Source organism: Anoplophora glabripennis, unplaced genomic scaffold, assembly GCF_000390285.2.
Source record: "Anoplophora glabripennis isolate ALB-LARVAE unplaced genomic scaffold, Agla_2.0 scaffold354, whole genome shotgun sequence".
Lineage (NCBI taxonomy): Eukaryota > Metazoa > Arthropoda > Insecta > Coleoptera > Cerambycidae > Anoplophora > Anoplophora glabripennis.
The window spans coordinates 426,035-450,761 of NW_019416649.1; the positions used below are offsets into that span (position 1 = coordinate 426,035).

A 24,727-nucleotide genomic window follows, 5' to 3' on the forward strand; every position below is an offset into this window, starting at 1 on the left:
AATGTTTCGAGTAATGTTTCAAACTCTCTTCAATTGTAACGTTTCGGCTATGTTTCACTAAATAAGTTTTCAAGTGCTACATTTCTGTAATGAAACAGAAACGGTTCTAGTTAATGTTTCAAATGTTTAGTAAAACATCTCATTTGCAACGTTTCATTTACGTTTCGTGTTTAGTGGGATACTTTCAGTTCTTCAATCGTGCATTATTCATTGCCAAATATAAATATTTTAAATCAAATAAAAGCGATACATTTTCATGTATGTACTATTAATTGCGTTACAAGCAGGGGCCAAATATTTACTCACGAAATATTTATCTAGGTCTGTGATGACACTCACAAAGCGCGTTTGTGCCTAAATCACACCAGAATTAAACAGTTTGTTTATCACACGCTATTGTGTAAATCAAGCCAGATTTGTTTCATTTGTTTTTTATATCGGACACTAATTTGGATTTTCCTGGTAGTTCTTTTAAAGAAGTGATGCATTCAGAGTAATTTTTAACCCAAAAAAACCAAACCATGGCCAAACAATTATCTGGGTCGATTCGAAGTCGATGCACTCTGGACATCCTCAACATTCTCTGTAACGTCATCGGGAAATAACACATTCAAAGTCAGATTTATTAAATATATATATATATTATTATTACCTAATTTATTTATGTACAAATCATGTTACATATTACAGTCTAATAAAATAGATAGCACCAAAAGTTTGCCGGTTTATTTCTGAAGTCGTCAGAGCATGAAGTCCAATCAAATCGTCAATTCTTCGCGAAGTTTTTGCCGCTCGATGATAGCCCGTTCGTTGGTAGCCACACCAGGAAATTGAATCAGTTTTTTCAAGCTAATGCAACTGTATTGTAAACGGCGACTTTTTAAGACACGAATGAATGGAATTGGTTCAGATTTAGCCACCGAAAACTTGACGGGTACATACTTTTTACCTCTACTTTTCATTCTGGTGCTACTTGTATCGAAATTGTTCTCTACAAAATGCATTTTGCCAGCCAGTGGCCGTCTCCGATACAAGCACTTTAAAAATTAACTACATAGTTGCATATTTAGAACTAGCATCTTAGAGTATAGATAAATGACACTTAGGCGTACGACCATGGCTTAGATTCCGTTCTGTTCGAACAGAATCAAGCGAATATCAAGTCTACTTGGCAGTGGGGCTTCGAAGGGGTTTCTCTCACGAAATCGTCCTCGAAACACACCTGAAACACAATAAAAACAAATTCAAGACGTGGTGAATACTAAACGGATACACATCACCAAAATCGTACTCACCCACTGGTTGTTGGTGCCCTGCTCGCAAGGAGGCCTCTCCAAGATAAAAGAGTCTTCCTCGTTGTCCAGTTCCTCATCGAAATCGATCAGCTTCTCCTCGACCACGTCCTCAATCTTGCCGCCGTCGACGTCGTCCACCTTCTCCTCTACCTTCTGGTTGATGATGTTGCGTTCGTTCTCTTTCAAGTTCATCGCGTTATTCTGGAACTCCTTCGTGGTGGGCAGGATCCTCCAGGCCTCGTAGGCCGTGCTAAAGGCGTGGGCGACGGCGAGAGTGACCGTTTCCGCAATCTTCCTCTTCGAACAGACGAACGCGTGGCACTCCATGGTCTCGTTGGAGTCGGTGGAGATGAAGGAGAAGATCTGGCGGTGGGTCGGGTCTGTCGAACAGTTCGATATTCTGGAAGATAGAGGGAAATTTAGACCAAAGACTGTTGAAGAAGGAGAAATATGACGCAAAATGGGGATATATGAAGCGATGAAGAGGTATTAGAAGATAAAGAAAGATGGGAAGATGAACAGTGAAAAGGCGGAGAAAAATAAAATGAAATAAGGTGAGGAGGAGATGAAGAAAGGTGAGGAGAAGATGAAGAACTGTGAGAAGATGAACAACTGTGAGGAGAAGATGAAGAACTGTGAGGAGAAGATGAAGTAAAATGAGAAAATGTCTAAGAAAAAATGAAAGATGCAAGAAAAGAAGATATATGTTTAATTCACCTGTATATGGAGACTTTGAAGATGTCGTTTCCCTGTAGATCCATGACGGCGATTCCTTTTAGGGAGATGGCAAGGTTCACCCTTTGCAGGTTCTTCCTCCCCTTCGCCTTCGCTGTCTTCACTATGTTTTTGACAGACTCTGTGCTGATACTATCTCCTGTAATTTTTTCTACTACTGTGCTACCTAAAATTGAGGAACGCAAGTCAATTAACCTCTGGTGTTGCTTCTAAATCCGCATAAGATACATATGTTTTGGAATTTACGCAAATTGAAACCCGTACTGCTAGCAGCAATTAAATGCATCGAGAATAATCGATTTCGAAACATTTCTTTTGCTAATTGAAAAGTTTTTGCCTAGTTCTTACCTAAGTATTTTAATTTAAACGTAACAACGTCGTTTTCATTTTCAATTACTTCGCTTGATTCGGATTCGGCATCTTTGTTGTTCTGCAGTGCCAGTTCTTCGGAGAGTTCTGAAAATAAATAAATGAAAGTGAAATAGGATACAATTTAAACGTTAGAAAGAAAACCTGTGCATTCACTTCTACAGGGTGTCTCATAATTAGCTGCCAACCCTGAACAGGCCGATTCTATGATCAAAACTAAGTAAAAAAGTTGATATGAACATGGGTCCGGAAATGCTTCCTAAGGGCACAGGGACCCATTGAAGAGGGAGGAATGGAAATCATTTTTTTGCAATATCTCTCAATCGCGTTGTGATAAATGAATGAAATTTGGTATACACAGCTAAATTTTGATGAGCAATTTGATGGACTAATCCATTTATTTCCACAAGGTCCATTGGGGTGGGTACGGGGGGGCCCTTGGTACTTTGCGTGTGTAACTTTTTCATCTTTGACTTTTTAACAAATTGGACAGCAAATTCCGTTTTCCCGAACTGTTTTACGTTAAAAAGGTACTCTTGTTTCAAATCGTTATCTTTAACGGTTTCTGAGAAAATCGCTCTTGAATTAATCCCACTTTGGTCAATTTCATAGTAATTTAAACAAAAAAAAATAATAATAATTTTCCTTTCCTCTCTTTTCCATTTAAAGGATTAATTTTTATTTAATTTAATTTTTTATTATTATTTTTTTATTAAAATTAGATTAAATTTAAACAAAAAAATTTTTTTTGTTTAAATTACTATGAAATTGACCAAAGTGGGATTAATTCAAGAGCGATTTTCTCAGAAACCGTTAAAGATAACGATTTGAAACAAGAGTACCTTTTTAACGTAAAACAGTTCGGGAAAACGGAATTTGCTGTCCAATTTGTTAAAAAGTCAAAGATGAAAAAGTTACACACGCAAAGTACCAAGGGCCCCCCCGTACCCACCCCAATGGACCTTGTGGAAATAAATGGATTAGTCCATCAAATTGCTCATCAAAATTTAGCTGTGTATACCAAATTTCATTCATTTATCACAACGCGATTGAGAGATATTGCAAAAAAATGATTTCCATTCCTCCCTCTTCAATGGGTCCCTGTGCCCTTAGGAAGCATTTCCGGACCCATGTTCATATGAACTTTTTTACTTACTTTTGATCATAGAATCGGCCTGTTCAGGGTTGGCAGCTAATTATGAGACACCCTGTATGTATTCATGTTTCAAGGTATGTGGTTTTTAAGCAAAATTCAAATTTTAAACGATGTTTCCAAAAAGTCCAGGGAGATCTTGATTTAACGAAAACATTTTTGGTGGTGTTTATTGCACTTTGCATTCGTTGGAATTTTCATTTTGGTATACTAGGGAAGGGACTCTTGCTTATAATTCCGCTTGTTCAACGTTGTTCTCAAATTGTGAAGTAATTTTATCATATGCCTTAAAAATAGACGCTCGTGCACTACGCATATATAAAAAATAACATTTCTGGTTTCGTAATTCCATGGGATGACACGTTTTGCGCGTTTTCACGGGTTCAGGGCTAACCCGGCGGTATCAGGAACTGAGGAAACTCTTGACATTTTTCGTGGTGTTATCGAAAACGGCTTATCTGCCTTGGTGAACCAAAGGTCCACTCATGAATGAAGTGTCACTATACTACGCATATCCAGGCCACGGCATTTTAAATTAAAAACATGTGTTTCATTAAATAACAGCGAATGGAATCTAGTTTGTCCAATTTTGATTCGGTTTAGGGACTTTACTGGTTTTTGATAATACTGAGATCTACAAATTTTTACCTAAAAGTTTAAAACACAACTCCAGAAATGATCTAGATTGTGCGATATTTAAAAATTGATTTATTTATTACGAAAATGTATAAAACATTCCAATTCCCCCTTCCCCGAATTAATCTGCTCATAATTTTGTTGGGCGCCATGTTATAGCCGCTATTTAGTGAAGGGTTTGCTAAAAATTTTTCCCTTTTGTTAAATTTTTAATACACTACTGGAAAAAATTAAGGGAACAAAAATATTTCGTAATTTTTTTAGAAATGTATCTCATTGTCATTGAAATATGATCGAATTGAGATAAAAAAAACCGTTTTAAAGCTTGGAATCTCTAGTTTCAAGATTTTCTGATTTTCCAATTTTTTTTGGACTTTCAACGGACTCAAGGAAATTTTTTTCCTTGTAACTCTACAATGAGGTATTTTTGATAAAAAAGTGCACGAATAAAAAGTTTTTCTTTAATCCTATTAGCACTATATGTACTTTAATTTCAAAACCTTAACTATTTTAACAAAAAACGAGGTTTCCACTGATTTTGACCTAGTTTTTTTGATAAGGGAAAAATTCTGACGTGATGGAGAATTTCTGATGGCTGCATCGTCTTCAGCGGGTCAAAATACAGGGGTGTGTCATACTCTGATGGACAGAATATGAAATAGTTATTTACACCATATAGAAGGTACCTAAATGTTATTTGCGAGTCGAGGGCGATTTTGCGCCCGAGCGGAGCGAGGGCTGGCAATAGAGTGCGAGACTGGTCAATTATACTTAACTGCTGCGTGGTGTATAACATTTTATCTGCTCCCACAGTCCTTTATGGTTCATGAAATAATTAGGTTTTATTTTTTGACATTTCTTAATCAGTTCATTTTGACGTTATTCGAAATCTTACATAGTCGTCTTGGTTGTTCGGATTTTGTCGTTTCTAAGGCGTTTATAAACAAAGCTACATAAGAGTTGCAATTTTGCTGGTTTTGAATTATTATTTCTAAATGAGTAATTTTCAAATAGAAAATGCAGCAAATGCTGGTTGCGAAGTTTTATTGCCCCAGGAGTCGAGCCAACCAGTCAGAAAGAATATACCCTTTCTATGATTACACAGTTTTTGAAACTAGAACATCCTGAAACATATACAGGCCATTCATTCCAAAGAACATCGACAACGTTACTGGCTAATACAAGAGTTGATGTCTTAGCAATCAAGAGACATGGTGGGTGGAAATCAGCCACAACTGCAAAAAGTTATGTTGCTGACAGTTTAAGTAACAAAAATTAAATAGCCAACAGGATGTATTTACAATGACACTTCAATTCCAGGTTCTAATAGTACGTCGCATCATGCTGTTTTAATGGATCAGTCAGATAATATTGAGCCTCCTGTGTCTGAAATGGAGCGGTCCAATCATTTTGAGAAAAAATGTGACAATTAGTAAACGCGAGGAGAATAATTATCCAGATTTGATAAATGTTACTAAATGTGATAACTGTACAATTACTATAAATATGCATCCATAAGAATTAATAAAATGTAATGCTCATCAAATATTTCTATTTATTTGTTCATAAAATATGCATTTATAACTCGAAATCGCTTTTTTCCCTAGAGAGGCAAGTTACATCACTTACCTCCAGTTGTCCATAGCAACTTCCACTTCTACGGTAAAATCCACTTGTCTCCTTAAAAAAAATGCATTAATAATCTGTTTACTATAGTTTTTGTGCCCCTGTGTGATCAGGCAGATGGATAGACAGGAATACCCCAATTCATTGACCACCATGTACCCCTGACTTAAATCTATGAGATTTTTTTTATTTGAATCGAAAATGCATTAGTATTCTAATAAAAGAGGGAAATTTTTTTAACAAATCCTTCACTTTTAAGTTAAAAATAGAAATTATAGTATGATCTCCAACAAAATTATGAGCAGATCAGTACAAGGGAGGGGGAGTTGTTAAGAGGTCTGTTAATCCAATTACTTCGTCTACTATCTCATAGAGTGACATCTGTATAAAGTATTATTGTACCAAATTTCAGTTAAATCTTACAAAGGCGTTTCACAATTATTTGAAGAAAACACATTCGTTTCTGTCAACTTTTATACCTTCTAAGGCTTAAACGAATCAACATTGGTTGTTTTAGTTAAAACTGCTTGTTGATCCCAGAAAACTGTGGTAGCTCCATGTACACGAGACACCCTGTATATCCGAGCGGTTACAACACGATTTTAGCAAAATTCCCATTAAAAATAGCCCATCCTGTGTTCCGTTACCCAATCCGTTTTGGCCACGGCCATCTTCGCGAAATCGTGATAGTGGTACCATAAAACAAATGTATGTATGGACAACGTCGTCATGGAAAAAAAACGTTTCTGCCTGGTAATTATGTTAAACATAATTATTTGTTAAGGCAGGTAAGTGCAGGTAGGTAATTCGAAATCGGGTTGCGTCAGAAACCCACCGCCCCAGTGGCGTACAGCGCTAGAGGCGTACTTAAACAATACATTATAATTAACTGTCAGCGTTTTTTACAGGATTTTTCAGACGCTTATTTGAGATGTTTAATTCACTAAATTCCTAATTTGTTTCGTCCAGTTCTTTTCCCTTTTATCGAATATGTAGATGTACCTAAGTAGAGCACGATTTCTATTATTTCTTTGCCTTAGATTTACAGTAACAAGGAATATTAATTTCAACATCGACAATTTACATATCAAAATATGTTTACATAAATAAATCGACCGTAACATCCTATCGCGCCATTACAATATAAACAGTTACCGAAACGTGCTGTGGAATATCGAAATGTATTATTTCGAGGATTTATAATTGTTTTTAAAAATAAATCGTTTGGAGGCATGATTAATAAAATTATGTTATATTAACCCCGTTAGTATTCTTCTTCTTGTTAAATAAATTCATAGTTGATACATAAATAATGGAAATGAAAGGTATGCTTGGTTTGATTGAATTATGTAAATATTTTAATTTGCGTGTTGGTGTGTTACCAGTCAAAGTTGACTTATTCTATTTACGTGTAATGGTACAGTGCTCCATGTTAAAAACCGAAAGCGTTTAAATAATTTAATAAAGCTTTTTGACAGCCGACTCAAATGTCATTGTAGAGGAAAGTAAGTAGCTCTTTGATTTAATAGCCCAGTCGGGTTGTCATTTAACCGGGAAAAAAATAGGGACCACAATTTTATTATTCTAACCTTTAGGGGGGGTCAATAGTAGTGTAAATTCAGAATCGCGACTGAATTCCACCCCTGCGTCAGCCGCCATCTTGAATTTAAGGAAAAATTGTTTTTGCTCAATATCTCGGCCATTTTCAGCTTTACAACAAAAATGGTCAGGACTTAAGTTGTTGAAAATGCGATTTCCTACAACTTCTTTTATTACAAATTTTATCGTGCGATCGATATTTTTCAAGTTAAGGGGGAAAATAGTGACAAAGTATAATTATTGAATTATCTCGTTTCTTATTGACTTTACGACATAAATGTACATAAACAAAGTTGGAAAGAATTATATTTTTGATCTCTTTGATTTTTTTGCTGTAACCAATATTTAAGGTCCTACGCTTGCGGTAAAGACGCGAGCGTAGGACCTTGCGTGAGTTTGTTTCAAAGGAATTGTTTTTGCTCAATATCTCGGCCATTTTCAACTTTACAGCAAAAATGGTAATGACTTAAGTTGTTACAAATTCGATTTCCTACAACTTCTTTTTATTACAAATTTTATTGTGCGATCGATATTTTTCAAAATAGTGACAAAGTATAATTATTGAATTATCTCGTTTGTTATTGACTTTACGACATAAATATACATAAACAAAGTTGGAAAGAATTATATTTTCTACAATTTTGATCTCTTTGATTTTTTCGCTACTACCAAAATTTAAGGTCCTACGCTTGCGGTAAAGACGCGAGCGTAGGACCTTGCGGGAGTTGGTTTCAAAGGAATTGTTTTTGCTCAATATCTCGGCCATTTTCAACTTTACAGCAAAAATGGTAAGGACTTAAGTTGTTGTAAATGCGATTTCCTACAACTTCATTTATTACAAATTTTATCGTGCGATCGATATTTTTCAAAATAGTGACAAAGTATAATTATTGAATTATCTCGTTTGTTATTGACTTTACGACATAAATATACATAAACAAAGTTGGAAAGAATTATATTTTCTACAATTTTGATCTCTTTGATTTTTTCGCTACTACCAAAATTTAAGGTCCTACGCCTATGGCAAGCCTAACTAAACTCAAGGGATCAACATTCCATAGTCCTGACGTCTCCGCAAGCGTAGGACCTTAAATGTTGGTAGTAGCAAAAAAATCAAAGAGATCAAAATTGTAGAAAATATAATTCTTTCCAACTTTGTTTATGTAGATTTATGTCGTATAGTCAATAACAAACGAGATAATTCAATAAATATACTTTGTCACTATTTTCCCCCTTAATTTGAAAAATATCGATCGCACGATAAAATTTGTAATAAAAGAAGTTGTAGGAAATCGCATTTGCAACAACTTAAGTCCTTTTCATTTTTGTTGTAAAGTTGAAAATGGCCGAGATATTGAGAAAAAACGATTTTTCCTTAAATTCAAGATGGTGGATGACGCAGGGGTGGAATTCAGTCGCGATTCTGAATTTACACTACTATTGACCCTCCCCTAAAGGTTAGAACAATAAAATTAATTGTGGTCCCTAATTTTTTCCCGGTTAAGCCCTTTTTTGTCTAACCCGACTGGAGTATAATTGGTTATAAACGAATAACACTTTCATATGAATACTGGTGGACGAAATAAGTCGATTGCCTTATGCAAATGTTGCTGGTTTCAAAGAAACAGGGTGTTCAATGTTTGAATTTTATTTTAAAATTTCTCAATAATTTTGGAAACTGTCAAAGTATGAACAATAAAATTGGCACTATTATGTCATGTCAAAAGTCATAAGAGGGAGGGATTTGTATATATCTTTCTTATATTGTTACATTATTACTTATGAGAATTTTATTAATACCTACAGTTCTATATTCGCTGTTGCTAATATTTAAATTTGTATTAATAGTTTACACCTTCATATCAATTTTATAACGAAAATAAATCATTAAGAATATAAAAAAATCGTTTTAAAAGTAAGTCGTTCCTAACTTCCATTAACGTTAATGAGAGCGAGACTTGATTTATAAAAGTTTATTCAACAATATTTACCTACGACCACTACTGTAAATACTTAAAAACACACCGTCTGCGATCAATGTAAGATTCCTATGACGTACGGTAAAAAAATCGCACAGCTTGGTAAAAAAATCGTACAGTTTTCCTAGCAACCGCCTAGCAACGGTCAATACAATACTGTTTGTATTTCACAAAAACAAAATTGCAATTTAACTTTCAAGAAACTTCCCCTCCGGGTCAAAGCGTTTATATATATTTTTCATATTTTCCCTTCCTGATAAGAAACAGTTTTAAAAGTTTATTGAACAGAATCTCAAATTAATTTATACGTAATTTATACGTCGCTACTTATTGAAAGTTTCCAGTTGTCTTCATTTACGGAGAAATATAACTAGACGTGGCAACACCGCACCGCTCAAATTGGGCTAAACGTGAAAATTTTCGCCTGCAGACGTCACGCCGCGTTTCGCAAAGCCCGATCTAGTTGCCACGAGATATCTGCACACGGACGACTGTTCGTTAACCGCATTTTGTTTACAAACAAACACGACGACTAGATTTAAATTTCATCAGGAACGACCTTAAAAATTCCAATTGCCTATCAGCGGTGCTTCTCTCAAGTCACTCCCGATAACGATTTGGTAAATTATTTTGTCTGTTCGTCTATTCTTATCTCTGTAGAACGCCCTTTGATCTCTGCGTCCTTTTGACCTAAATGGAAAGGTTTCCGAAATTATGTTGCGTAGTTCTCCTGGAGTGGCCGAAGGCGTTTGCAGTTATTATTTGAGGCGTCGAAAGCTGCAATTAGGCAAAAAAATCGGGTAAGAGGAAAAGTTATTACTATTGTGCAATGGGTAATTACCGGCAATTCCATTTGATAAGTATATGGTTTTCTACGCCGGTGATTGAAATGCGGTAGGAATTTTTAATATTCACTACCTGATTCTAGTAATTAGGGTCATAATTATGTACGGGGGGTCTAATTGGTAATATATACCGTGTGATAAGGAAACGTAGTCTATGCTAATCAATGCACCGTACAAAGAATTACGAATAATGACCGCTAATAACTCCGAAATTGCGTCAGTCAAGATCGAAGTAAACTATGTCAACAATGTACTTTTAAACTCTACTAAACTGATTGTAATTTTTTTTCTACATGTTTCTAAGTATGTTTAAGTCCTTTCACCTCTTATAGGGTGAGCCAAATTCGATTAGGTTTCAAGTAGCTTTTCGATAAAATTCAGTTCGACGCTTCAATTAATTATTCTTTTTGAGTTTCAAGGATATTCATATTCCACATAAAAAAATTTCTTGCTTCAAATGTACATTTGATTGTAAGGTATCGCACGTTTATACAGGGTGTTTCATAAAGACCTCCCGTAAATTCAGGGGGTGATAGTACGACAAAAAATAAGAATATTTTGTCTTATCTTACTATATCTCTATCTTCTCTTGTTTAGAGATACACAGCGACAAAATAAAATTTTTTAAATAGAATTTTTACGAAAATTTCCAAACGGTGCGAAATATTTTTATGAAGTTTGGTATTCCGGGGTTTTTAAGGACGCCAAATACGCTGGTCTAATTATTTTTTGGATATTTCATAGAGGGCGCTAGTTATGCTACATTCCTATTACATTTTAAGTTCTAATTTTTTTAAGGTTAGGTTTTTTACCATTCAGGCTCCAATTTCTAATGTACAATTTTATTTTCTAAAAATAATGTACTCTTGTTAGAACTTCCTAATGTGGACGGTTTTCGAGAAAAAACGCTTTTAATTGAACCCTTACAATATTACGGTGAAGAAAATAAGTGACTTTTCTCGAAGTAGGCTTATGTCAAAACTTATTGATGGATGTCTCATAAACAACGCATACATTCTTAGTAATATTTTAGACTCTAATTAATTTAGTGATTTTAGTGGCTGTAGTTAGTAATGACCAATTATAGTCACTAAAATTTTGATGGAATGAAAAACCTAACCTCAAAAAAATTAGAACTTAAAATGTAATACGAATGTAGCATAACTAGCGCCTTCTATAAAATATGTACAAAATAATTAGACCAGCGTATTTGGCGTCCTTAAAAACCCTGGAATACCAAATTTCATAAAAATATTTCGTTTTATAAAAAATTAAAGGAGTAGGTTTTTTGCTTAAACATCAATTAATGATTAAGATGAAACAAATTTCTTTGCCTTATTTTTCTCACAATTTCGTTTACTACTTTAAATACTCATCAAATATCGAAATAAAAAATTCTAAATTTTGAAAAAAAAATTATTTTGAGAAAAAACAAAAAATTTAAAAATTTTTAAAAATTTCTTTGTGTCCTCTTTTTCCAATTTTACACTGAATATTTCAAATGTTGAGATTAAATATATTTTTTAATTAAAAAAAAATTGTTTCAAAATAGTTTAAAGCATTAACAATTATTTAAAAAAAATGAAATTTATAAACTTTTGTATAATACAAACCTGATTTATTCGACTTTTTTTACAAGCTCTACTAGCTGTTAAAATAAATGACTCAACTTTGAGAACACCCTGTACAAGCCCACGAGACCTGTAAATTTTGAAATCGATCGGTCGAATCGTCAATATTTTATAAAAATTTAAAGAAGCAGGTTTATTGCTTAAACATCAATTACTGATAAAATAAAAAAAAATCTGCTTCTTTATTTTTTTTGCCGAGTCAGATATATTGGAAGTAATATTCGGCGTTCCGCAGGGATCGGTCTTGGGTCCTTTACTATTTTTTAATTTATATAAATGATCTGCCTAACAATTTGAACACCTACTGCGGGAAATTGAAATTTTATCCGTTTTATTTAATGATTTATGCCTTTGTTGCAATCTTTAGCAAAGAAGTGTCTTTGTAACTTAAATGACATAAGCAATCCGGAATATGTCAAACTGGCGTTTATATGGATCTTAAGCTGTCGCGGAATCATCATACTGATGATGATTATATTATATTTATAAAAAAAAATAATGCTGCGTTATGTTCTCCAAAGATTGGTAAATAAAATTCCCATACCGATTTCAAAAGCCTTGTATTATCTTAGCTATTATAGTATGAAGACATGCACCATGCACCCTCTAGTACACAGTGTACACAGTTGTTTTTATTTAGTACTATTTACTGTTTTGTTTTAATTATTTTGACTATTTTTTATTCTTTTTTTTTTTCATGTATTCATCGTCTGTATTTTAATCACCCTATAGAAGAGTTTTATCTCGCTACGTGAGTTAAAAATAAAATAAATAAATACATAAATAAACAACCTCGAACTCAGAGAAATAATTTTAAATCAAATGCTTATATCATCATCCCGCAAAGATCCCCTCTTGCGGTTTCCTATCTGCTCTTTCCGTTTTCCTGTATCGGCTGTCGGTGCCGATCCGCCCTGTACATTGACCAGTACTATTTCCATTCCGCGACACACATTCGTACGTCGGATCGTAATTGTACATTCTGCTAATTATAAAGTTGGACGTCGTCTGGTGAGTAAACTTCCCTGAACCCAACAAATCTGCAACTGCTCGACTGCGTTGCATCATGAAGAAAGTACGGTAGGATCGTTCAAACACAAAGAAATGCCTTATTGCCTCACTCAGCCGCGGTTAGCCGGAATATTAGACGACTTCCAACAGCCAACGGGCTGTTTGCGCTCCGTCTGGGTCGTGATTCCCTCTTGCATCACAAGAAGGTGATGCAAGAGGTGTCTTTTGGACGCGATACATGAAATCGTCGTATTGGGTTCACTTTAAAATAAGGTGATTTGCATCAGTTTCTTCCGTTACGGTACATCGGGTTGTAGAAAATTGTGTGGGGGAGGGGACAGTGTACTGCTATTAGTCTTTATAAAATGTAAATGATGAGAATAATGTAGGTACAATAGTTTTTACATAAAACTAAAGCAGTTGCAGTGGTAAAAAAAATAAATTTTAATTTTTTTTTACAATAATTAACGTTTTTTGATGAAGAAAATATGGATTATTGCTAAAAAACATTTTCAATTTAAAATAGGTTTCCAGCAAAAGCAAATTTAAACATTCCGGGCAGCAGGAAAAAAAATCGCAACGCTTTGAAATTATCAGGGTTTCTTTAGGACACTGAAGTTGAAAAGTTACAGTAAATATCCTCAATTTATCCATTATCTCCAGAGTTATGCCAAGTTATTCAAATATCCCTAAATCAGAAATTTTTTACCTTTTTTCCAACCAACATTTTCACTTTGAAATTTTTTTTTTATCAAAGATGAACAATTACAACTTGTAGAGAATACATTGCAATTTTCAAAACCCGGCTTGGATTTTCTGTACGATCATTATTTCTCGAGTAGTTGATTGCCAAATAGATCAGGGCGGATCTGTCTAAATATCGAATAGGGCAAGCTAATTTTTGCTGGAATATCTTCAGTACAGCTCACGTAAAAAAAGTGGAGACCCCTAGATCTGGGCGAGGTCCGGAACATTTTCAAAATTGCAAAAATGTTTAAAAAATTTTAAAAAATACCTATTTTATCTGAATTTTTTACTTATGTCTTGGAACCTATGCATTTTGGACGAATATTGAAGAGGAAAAAAGTTTTAGAATTGAATTTTGCACAATATATTGTAAGTTAAAAATGTTTAAATTTATTACCGATGTTGCAAAATACCAATAATTGATGAAAAAAAGGCAAAATAATCAAGTTTATTGGGCAATTTTTTAAAAATATTTTTATTGCTCCGAGGGCATTCTAATTTTGGTAAAACAAACTTTAGAGTATAATAAAACAACACACCAAATTTTATTAAAATCGGTTCTATAGTTTTCGCAAAATAAGTTTTTGAAAAAAAATGTTCGAATTATCAAAATTTTTTCACATAGAAAAGACCGCTCAACCTTTCAAATGGTTTTTGAAAAATTGAAATCGGTTGATTAGGACAGCCACAGTAAATTTTTAAAGTTAACACTCTTTTTTTTGTTTTTAAACAATTAGATTACATTTATCAATTAGCAATTTAGTTTTTTTTAAAAAATTATAATTTTAAAGTACTCGGAAAGACGGTTCTTTTTTTTAAAAAAAGTTAAATTCCGTTTATTGGTTCTTGAGATATAAGCGGTTAAAGTTTATCGGCATTTACCGTTAATTTATAATCAATTTAGCAATAATCTTTGATCCAGTGGCTTCGTTTTTCCGAGTCCTTAGCTGGAAAAGATTTTCATATCCATAAGTTATCGACAACATAGTTAAATCAGCGGAAAAGCTGTCGCTCGCACGCGCGAAATGTGGGGGAGGGGGCTTTCGCTCACTTCTAAAGGACCAATTTCGATCTTTTTTTTAATCCGATGTCTCGCGAGCCAAGGAATGCGAATATCGTAATACCAACTGTCTAATTTGCACACATTTTGTTATAAACAAAGTTTATTATTTGTATACTGTATATTTTACCCTATGCTATTGCATTTTTTTTTTCAATTAAAAAATTTGTTTACGTATATACTTCAACACTGAATGTGAATGTATTTAGTTATTAATTATTATATAATTATTATCGATTATTATCGATCCGTAAGGATCGATGTAGCAGGGGTGGAGGTGTGGCCTTTTATGTAAAAAAAGGCATAAAATTTAAAGTATTAGAATGTCCTACTTTAACAGATAGCCTATTAGAGAGCCTCTGGATTTCAGTAAAGCTTTGTGGACAGAAATTTTGTTTTGGCACAGTATATAGACCCCCTTCCGCGAATTTTAATAATTGCTTAGTTCATTTAGAAAATATTTTAATTGATTTCATTCCACAATTTGATTGTGTTTTCTTTGGAGGTGACTTTAATGTCAATTTTCTTGATAATAATAATCCAAATTTTAAAAAATTTAGTAATCTTTTGGAAAAATATGCTTTAAAACAAATTATCACTCAACCTACCCATAAAATAAGAAATTCTGTATCCCTAATTGATTTACTCATAACCTCAGATGTAAGTGTTGTTATTGACACACATGTTGTTGATATGGAGCCAATTTCTCATCATTCTATAGTTAAATGTGACCTGAGAATCAGAAAAATTAAGTTGAAACCTAGATTTGTGACTTATAGAGATTACTCAGACTTTGTATATGAGGCATTTAGAAACGATTTGAATCTAATAAACTGGGAAGTGCTCTATTCTTTAAATACCGTAGATGAAATGTTAGAGTTCTGGAATTCTAATTTACTGCGTGTTTTTGATCTACATGCTCCTATGAGAACTGTGAGAGTCACTAAGCGACCAGCGCCTTGGCTAACGCCAAATCTTAAATTGATGATCAGACTTAAAAATGCGGCATATAATAAGTTCAAAAAATTAAAAACTGTTGAGTCTTGCAATAGTTATAAAGAGTTACGGAATTTTGTAAATCGCTCGGTTAAAGCGGAAAAGAAAGCGTATTTACAATATAAATTCAAGAATGATCCGAAGACCTTCTGGAAGACACTGCAATATTTAAATATTACTGAGGCTGATAAGAGTAACTTGGACGATGACATCAATCCTCAATTATTTAGTGATTTTTTAGCTAACGCGATACCTCAACCTGTTTCTGTCAACGATGAAAATGTTATTTTACAGAAATATAATGAATTTCAGACGGTACCTAATAGTTTTAGTAATTTTTCCACAGTCACATCGAAAGAAGTTGAAAATATTATAGGTAGAATTAAAACTGAAGCGATAGGCACGGATGGAATAAATAAAAAAATGCTGTTATATATATTTCCTCATCTTGGTGAGTATTTTACTTTCATTTTAAATAGGTGTTTAGCTACAGGTGCCTTCCCTATGATTTGGAAGGATTCAAATGTCCTTCCAATTCCTAAAAAATCCAATCCTGAGAATTTTTCCGATTATCGTCCAATAAGTATACTTCCTACTATGTCTAAAGTATTAGAAACTATTGTACGGGAACAACTGAATAATTATTTGAAACAACATAGTATATTGTATTCACACCAGTCGGGTTTCAGAGAAATGCACAGCACTACTACTGCTTTACTCCAAGTCACAGACGACATATTTTGTGCCAATGAAAAAAAATTATGTACCTCCTTAATACTACTTGACTTTAGCAAAGCCTTTGATACCTTGGATCATACAATTCTATTAAAAAAGTTGCAATTTTTTGGTGTAGGTGATTCTGTACATATATTTTTTAAAAATTATTTAACAAGTCGGAGACAGAGGGTTGTCTCATGTGGAGAGGTATCTTCATTTCAAAAAATTAAACAAGGTGTCCCCCAGGGAAGTATACTTGGGCCAATTCTTTTTTCGATATATACGGCGGATTTTAATTCTTTTTTAAATTATTGCAAGATGCATCAGTATGCCGATGATACACAGATCTACTTCTCATTCAAACCTGAAGATCACATTGTTGCTGCGCGCCATATTAACTCTGATCTGGAAAATATTGTTGCAGTCGCTGACTCTCATAGGCTTGTACTAAATTCATCTAAAACACAGCTTATGATTTTTGGCAAGCATAGATTGGAATTACAAGATCAATTTCACGATTTCGAGTTAAAAGTCAGCGACAAGACCTTAAAACCTGTCACAGAACAGAAAAATTTGGGACTTTTTATAGATACTGATCTTCGATTCACCGGTCACGTAAATAAGTTGGTACAAAACTCATTCAGTAAACTTAAAGTACTGTATATGCAAAAAGAATTTCTAAACATTGAAACTAAACTATTACTTTGTGATTCTTTAATTCTGTCGCAATTAGCATACTGTGATGTAGTTTATTGGCCTGCTTTACGAATGACTGAAAAAAACACCCTACAAAAAATTCAGAATAGCTGCATGCGATACTCGCTGAATTTACGTAAGTTTGATCATATATCTGCAATTTTTCCTGTTACGAGATGGCTTAAACTTCACGAGAGATTTGTATACCACCTATCATGTTTAATTTACAAAATAAGGGCTACAAAATCACCTGTTTATTTATATGAGAAGTTGGTGAAAAATAGTGACATTCATGGTTTACAGACGCGGAATCGGGAGTTGTACAGTGTGCCGAGGCATTCTACAGCCGAATTTGAGAGAAGTTTTACTTATAACGCCTCAAATATTTATAATGATATACCTACTAGCATCAAATCTGCTATTAACATCGCATCTTTCCGAAAGCAGGTCAAAAATTTTTTGTTAACCACTCAAAATTCTTAGTAGAACCTATATGATTAAGATGTTATACTATTACTTTTATTCTTGTTTTTTGTTGTTTTTTCTCTTGTAATTCTTAAACGTTGTCTACTACTGTACCACGACTAGGTTGGTTACATGGAAGAGCGGCTTTAGCCGAATGTCGCCAACCTCTTCTAAATTTATGTATTTTGTAATTATACTAAAAAAAAAGTAATAAAGACATTTATTATTATTATTATTATTATTATTATTATTATTATTATTATTATTACAATTATTTAAATAAATTTATTTGGAAATTAATTTTTTTGTTAAATACAAATAAAATTAAGAAAATAGTGCTTTACAATTATAATTTTGGAAAAAAACTCAATTGAAAATTGATAAATGTAATCTAACTGTTTAAAAATAGTGTTAATTTTAAAAATTTACTGTGGACGTAGTAATCAACCGATTTCAATTTTCCAAAAACCATTTAAAAGGTTGAGCGGTCTTTTCTATGTGAAAAAATTTTCAAGTATCTAGATGTTTTATTTGAGGCTGTGCAACATTTTGAAAATACGAAAATTAAAAAAAAATATTTTGCGAAAACTGTCGAACTGATTTTAATGAAATTTGGCGTGTTGTTTTATTATACCTACTCAAAGTTTTTTTCACTAAAATTAGAATGCCCTCAAAGCAATTAAATTGTTTAAAAAAAAATATCCAAAAAAACTTGATTATTTTGCCTTTTTTCATCAATTATTGCTATTTTGCAACATCGGTAAAAAAATTTAAACATTTTTAACCTACAGTATATTGCGCAAAATTCAATTCTGAAACTTTTCTCCTCTTCAATATTCTTCCAAAATACATAGGTTCCAAGATATAAGTAAAAAACTCAGACAAAATAGGTATTTTTTTAAATTTTTTAAACATTTTTGCAATTTTGAAAATGTTTCGGACCTCGCCCAGATCTAGGAATTATGTGAGTTGTACTGAAGGTAATCCAGAAAAAATGTGCTTGCCCCCCTCTCACATCCACCTCAAAACAAATCCGCCCTGGTCTAAAAGTCAAAATTGTCTTTTTTGTTTTAGCGACAAATCATCGTACAGTGTTCCGGAACCTCTCAAATTGAAGGGAATTAAATTATCTAAAAGAGCTGTACCACCGTGTACCAAATTCGATATTTTTAAGTTCAAGTTAAAATGAGATGTGATTTTTTTCGAAATTTGTAGCCCCTCTTCCAAGGAGTGTAGGTTAGTATAAAGGTAAGTTGCGTTAAATCATCATATTTTGGCTACCCCTACTTGCCCCAGCTCTGTATCGGTTCTTATGTGAAACACTCTGTATTATAAGGTTATGGTACATCAATTTCTCTTCAAAAAACCATTCTATTAACAATTCCAAGTAAAATGTAGAAACAAAAAGTTCTCTTTGTAATAGGTAGTTGTTTTTTCGTGACCATCTTTGTTAAAGGAAATGAGAGAATACAAAATACTTTGAACCATGACTTTGTTTAATAATTTCAAGAACATTTTTTGACTTTATCCGATAAAACTGTTTTAGAAAAAAATTTCTTTTTGAGTTCGTATCAACTTAACGATTTAGTTTTTATGTCAACAAGAGATGGAGGCACATAAACCATCGTCTAATACATGGCACACAGCGTTCTATATTATTGGTTGTTCTAGGGTTAAAAGTGTCCCACCTTATAAACAACTACTTATTATTTTTGTTGATGATTTATATAACAGTTCAGTAGCCGATTTTACAACAACATTTACGCCTGTTCTACAACAACGCTCCTCTAATTACCGTTTTAATCTAATTGTTTAACATCGAGCTTCGATTTCTTAAAAAATTACGAAACAATAATAACTCGGTTGTGTTGTGAGGTAACGATCGGCACGCTCGTAGGAAATCGACGAAAACACATTTCTGACGATGTTCCGCCATGCCTTATCGGTTATATTCCATTTGTTTACCGTAAACATTCGCTCGACGCGACGACCTTTGTCGCTGACGACTACAAGGAAATTCGCGAAAGTAAAAAACACGAAATGGGATGATAATTATGTTGCAAATAATGAGGATGGGTCTTTGCTTCTTATCGCGAGGCCGTGTTGGAAGGATATCATTTCAACACAGCTATACAGGGAGTACCGAGCAGTCATGTTGTAGAAAGTTCTGCTAGGTAAGTGTTACTGTCCAGGAAGGGTGTTTGCTACAAAGATTTTAAATATTTTAGTTGAATTATTTATATGTATCCAAAAAATAAAGTGAATTACTTTAAAAATAAATAACTTTTTAATAATGAGGTATCACGCTTATTTATAACTTTAGCTTTATTTAAATTAGACCTTCGACAATATCATTAATATACAGGGTGTTTCAGAAAGACCTCCCGTAAATAAAGAGGGTGATAGTATGATAAAAAATGAGAATCTTTTGTCTTATGAACTCTATGTCTATCTCCTCTTCTTTTCGAGATACAGTGAGGCAAAATAAATTTTTTTAAATAACATTTTAATGAAAATTTCCACATAGTGCGAAATATTTTTATGAAAGGACCCCGCACAAATCTTATGGAAATTGGGCCCCGGTCAAATTCGCTGAATTTTTGATATGTGATAGAGCTCATCATACTGGTCAATTGTCTCAATGGCCACAAAACTCAAAAATGGATAGTTTGGCCGGTACAGAGCTTTAAAGCTCCGAATATCCTCCACGGATTTATGTATATGCGCAGTGTGTATAGACTTTTGAAATAGCCTATTTCATTTTTTTTATTATCTAGGTTTATATTTTTGAGGTTGCTGAATTCAGATCTGTTGTTAGATTTTCAAAATTGACAGTTGGCAGCTGTCAAATAGCTGTCAATGTGCTATAATAAAGCCAAAAACTTGTTTTTTTATGTTTTATCTTTCTTTTTTTTTAGTTCGATAAGTTCAAAGACGATATCAAATCAATAACAATGACTATCGGCAGCTGTCATTTAGCTGTCAACAATTCTTCAAAGTCCGGTAATAAAGTCAAAAAATTATTTTTTGTTTATAACTTCAAGTTTTTTAGATAAGTGAATATAAATATGATATAAAATTATGTAGTCATCAGCTTACAGCTGTCAACAAGCTGTCAACTAACTGTCAAAATGCAATAATAAAGTCAAAAAGTTACTTTTTTTAAAAAGCTTTAAGTTGCTTAGATCACTGAGTTCAAAAGTGATGTCATAAACTTATATCATGTTTGATTTCTTATCCACAAAGTTAAGCACAAAAAATAAGTTACTTGCTCTATTATTGCATTTTGACAGTTAGTTGACAGCTTGTTGACAGCTGTAAGCTGATGACTACATAATTTTATATCATATTTATATTCACTTATCTAAAAAACTTGAAGTTATAAACAAAAAATAATTTTTTGACTTTATTACCGGACTTTGAAGAATTGTTGACAGCTAAATGACAGCTGCCGATAGTCATTGTTATTGATTTGATATCGTCTTTGAACTTATCGAACTAAAAAAAAAGAAAGATAAAACATAAAAAAACAAGTTTTTGGCTTTATTATAGCACATTGACAGCTATTTGACAGCTGCCAACTGTCAATTTTGAAAATCTAACAACAGATCTGAATTCAGCAACCTCAAAAATATAAACCTAGATAATAAAAAAAATGAAATAGGCTATTTCAAAAGTCTATACACACTGCGCATATACATAAATCCGTGGAGGATATTCGGAGCTTTAAAGCTCTGTACCGGCCAAACTATCCATTTTTGAGCTTTGTGGCCATTGAGACAATTGACCAGTATGATGAACTCTATCACATATCAAAAATTCAGCGAATTTGACCGGGACCCAATTTCCATAAGATTTGTGCGCGGTCCTTTGGTCTTCCGGGGTTTTTAAGGACGCCAAATACGCTGATCTAATTATTTTTTGGATTGGCGCTAGTTATGCTACATTCCTATTACATTTTCTATTTTTTTTAAGGTTAGGTTCTAATGTACAATTTTATTTTCTAAAAATAATGTAATCTCGTTAGAACTTCCTAATGTGGACGGTTTTCGAGAAAAAAAGGCTTTTAATTGAACTTTTACAATATTACGGTGTATAAAATAAGTGACTTTTCTCAAAGTAGGCTTATGTTATAACTTATTGATGGATGTCTCATAAACAACGCATATATTCTTAGTAATATTTTAAACTCTAATTAACCTTATATCAAAATTTTAGTGATTGTTAGTGACTGTAATTAGTAATGACAAATTAGTCACTAAAATTTTGATATAAAGTTAATTCAAGTTTAAAATATTACTAAGAATATACGTGTTGTTTATGAGACATCTATCAATAAGTTTTGACATAAGCCTACTTTGACAAAAGTCATTTGTACATATTCGGGTGTATAAAACACCGGAATATTGTAAGAGTTCAATTAAAAGTCTTTTTTCTCGAAATCCGTCCACATTAGGACGTTCCAACAAGAGTAAATTATTTTTATAAAATAAAATTGTATATTAGAAATTGGAGCCCGAATGGTAAAAAACCTAACCTTAAAAAAATTAGAACCTAAAATGTAATAGGAATGTAGCATAACTAGCGCCCTCTATGGAATATTAAAAAAATAATTTGACCAGCGTATTTGGCGTCCTTAAAAATCCTGGAATACCAAATTTCATAAAAATATTTCGCACCGTTTGGAAATTTTCGAAAAATTCTATTTAAAAAATTTTATTTTATCGCTCTGTATCTCGAAAACAAGAGGAGATAGACATATAGTTCATATAACAAAACATTCTTATTTTCTGTCGTACTATCAGCCTCTGTATTTACGGGAGGTCTTTCTGAAACACCCTGTATATTATAAACAGAAGAGGGCCTAATATTGATCCTAGGGAAACACCATATAGCTGAAGCAAAGTGTTTGATTTAAAACCCTTAAATTCAACAAACTGCCATCTGTCCGACCTCTTTGATCAAGAATGTCCGTTTTGTACGAATTAAAGTTATATGTATATTAATCTCGTCCAAATTTATTACTGACATTTATGCTGAAATTACATAAAAGCAGATATTCAACAAACTGTTTAAGGATAAAGTTGCCACCTTTAGACAATATTAGTACTGTAGTACTTGATCGATACTTTCGACGCAAGAGTACTACAACAATTTTTAAATTTTTTCAGAGTTGAAAAAAAATATCGACTAAATAAGGAAAAAATGAAACTATGCGACAAATAAAGAACTTTTCAATAATGAGGTATAATGCTTGTTTATAACTTTAGCTTTATTTAATTTAGACCTTCGACAATATCATTAATAAATATTATAAACAGAAGAGGGCCTGATATTGATCCTTGGGAAACACCAGATAGCTGAAGCAAAGTTACTTTGTTTTATGTTTATTTGTTACTACTCTTATATGTATATTAATCTCGTTCAAATTTATTATTTTCTTTATACTAGTACGTTAATAAAAAAAATATGAAATTAAATAAATATCCAGGCAAGTTTTTGACATTTTTCATGGGTTGAAATAAAAATTGTTTGTTTTCCGAAGCTTCAATGGAGACTTTAACAAAATTCCTACTTTAATCACAGAAAAATTCTAGGAAAAAATGTTTTTGAACTCTTAAATGTTGAAAACCTTGTTTACTTGAAAGTACATACAAAAGAATTACAATTTTAAATATATTCCGCTTTTACTTGATAATAAAAACGTTTCTGTAAACTCAATTAAAAATTATTTACACTAAGTTGTGAGGATACTTTGACATTTAATAATTACTTTAGTCTCTTTGGTTCGAAATCATCATCAGCAAATTATAAATTTATGTATGGGTATTAAAAAATAGTAAAACGTTTATTTGTTCTCTGTAAAACTGTTACTATCTATGTTTTTAAGGACAAAATTTGTAATGACAGAAACTGTCCACTATTTTGTAAAAATTTGCACTTCTGCCTCTATTTTTCGGATAATTTTCCAGCAAACGGCAGACAGTTTCCGATTCGTTGTGTTCCTTAATTTTTTTTAATGAACTTTGCACTAGGTAAATCTCATATTCCCAATACATTGGTTCAACTACGTCAGTTGTCGCTTTTTTAATCTAGTTGGAACTGGATTATCGTTAGTTTAGAAGAAAAGTGCTAAAATTTGTAAAGAGAATGGTATGGCATGATTCAATGTTGCGATAAATAGCGAGCTGTTTTGTTGTTAAATGTCAGATTTCGCCAATCTTTACATTTACCTAAATAAAAAGTTTGTGTAAACTACAATGCGTTTCAAATCGATTTTGAAAAATCAGAAATCATCACTTTATTTAAACGTCAGATAATCTTTATATCCTAAGTCCTCGCCTGACAATGTCATTGAAAATTAGTTGAATCGCCTTTTACCAAACACAGGCATTTAGAAAATGGTCCAGTTTTGCAATTAACACGGCGGTATGGTTTCGGCGACATTGACATATAATCCAACATTAGAAATTCAACGCAACTTCCTGGTAACGCGCTTCTAACCTCCCAAAGAAACAATTCAAATCCAAAACACCAGCCAAGGAATGCCGAGAATGCTCATCTATTGTATCGGATAGGTATGTACATAACAATAATAAAACCTCACGGATATCATCCCGGATTTCATCAGACGGACGCGGGCAAAGAAAAAAAAAAGTAGGTACTCACTCTGGTGCTTGGTGTTGGCCTTCCAGATTGTTTTGAAGAACGCCATTGTCGGTGCAGGTTTTCCTGTGGCGGTTCAAGAGAAACTATTTTAAACGCAGGATCTACTGGCACCGATTCAAAAGAAATGGCTGCTGCGGTGTCGCGACCACTTCGAATCGCGGCTAGTCGCGAAATGAGCACTGAATGGAGCTGTTACTTGTTGGTACGCGACTACCAGAGCCGATAAGAGTGGTCTCGGCGGCTGCAGATTGATTTCTTCTTAGATCTTGCCTATTTACGTACGCCATTGCGATTTACCCACTTTCCAAGATACAGATATGGGTCTGTATGCACGCAATTGCTTGGAGATGATCTGTCAGTTATGGACATCGTTGTGTGTAGCTTTATACAGGGTGTTACTGGGTTCCCGTTACCAGTGTCTTGAGAACTTCAACAAGGGGCGATAATTATTGTTCTATGGTTATCAAGTGAATCCCAAAATAGACTGAAATTCCTTAG

At 33.1% G+C, this 24,727-nt stretch overlaps 1 protein-coding gene across 1 annotated transcript; it reads right to left on the minus strand.

Annotated features, from left to right (window-relative positions):
- Positions 1-633: 633 nt before the first annotated feature.
- On the minus strand, positions 634-24,483 carry LOC108906913 (low density lipoprotein receptor adapter protein 1). Its single transcript, XM_018710354.2, has 5 exons — positions 24,230-24,483; positions 2,379-2,486; positions 2,013-2,196; positions 1,296-1,695; positions 634-1,222 (listed from the first exon to the last, which is right to left on the minus strand). The coding sequence occupies exons 1-5, from the start codon at positions 24,273-24,275 to the stop codon at positions 1,148-1,150; spliced, it is 813 nt and encodes a 270-aa protein (XP_018565870.1). The 5' UTR covers positions 24,276-24,483; the 3' UTR covers positions 634-1,147.
- Positions 24,484-24,727: the final 244 nt, after the last annotated feature.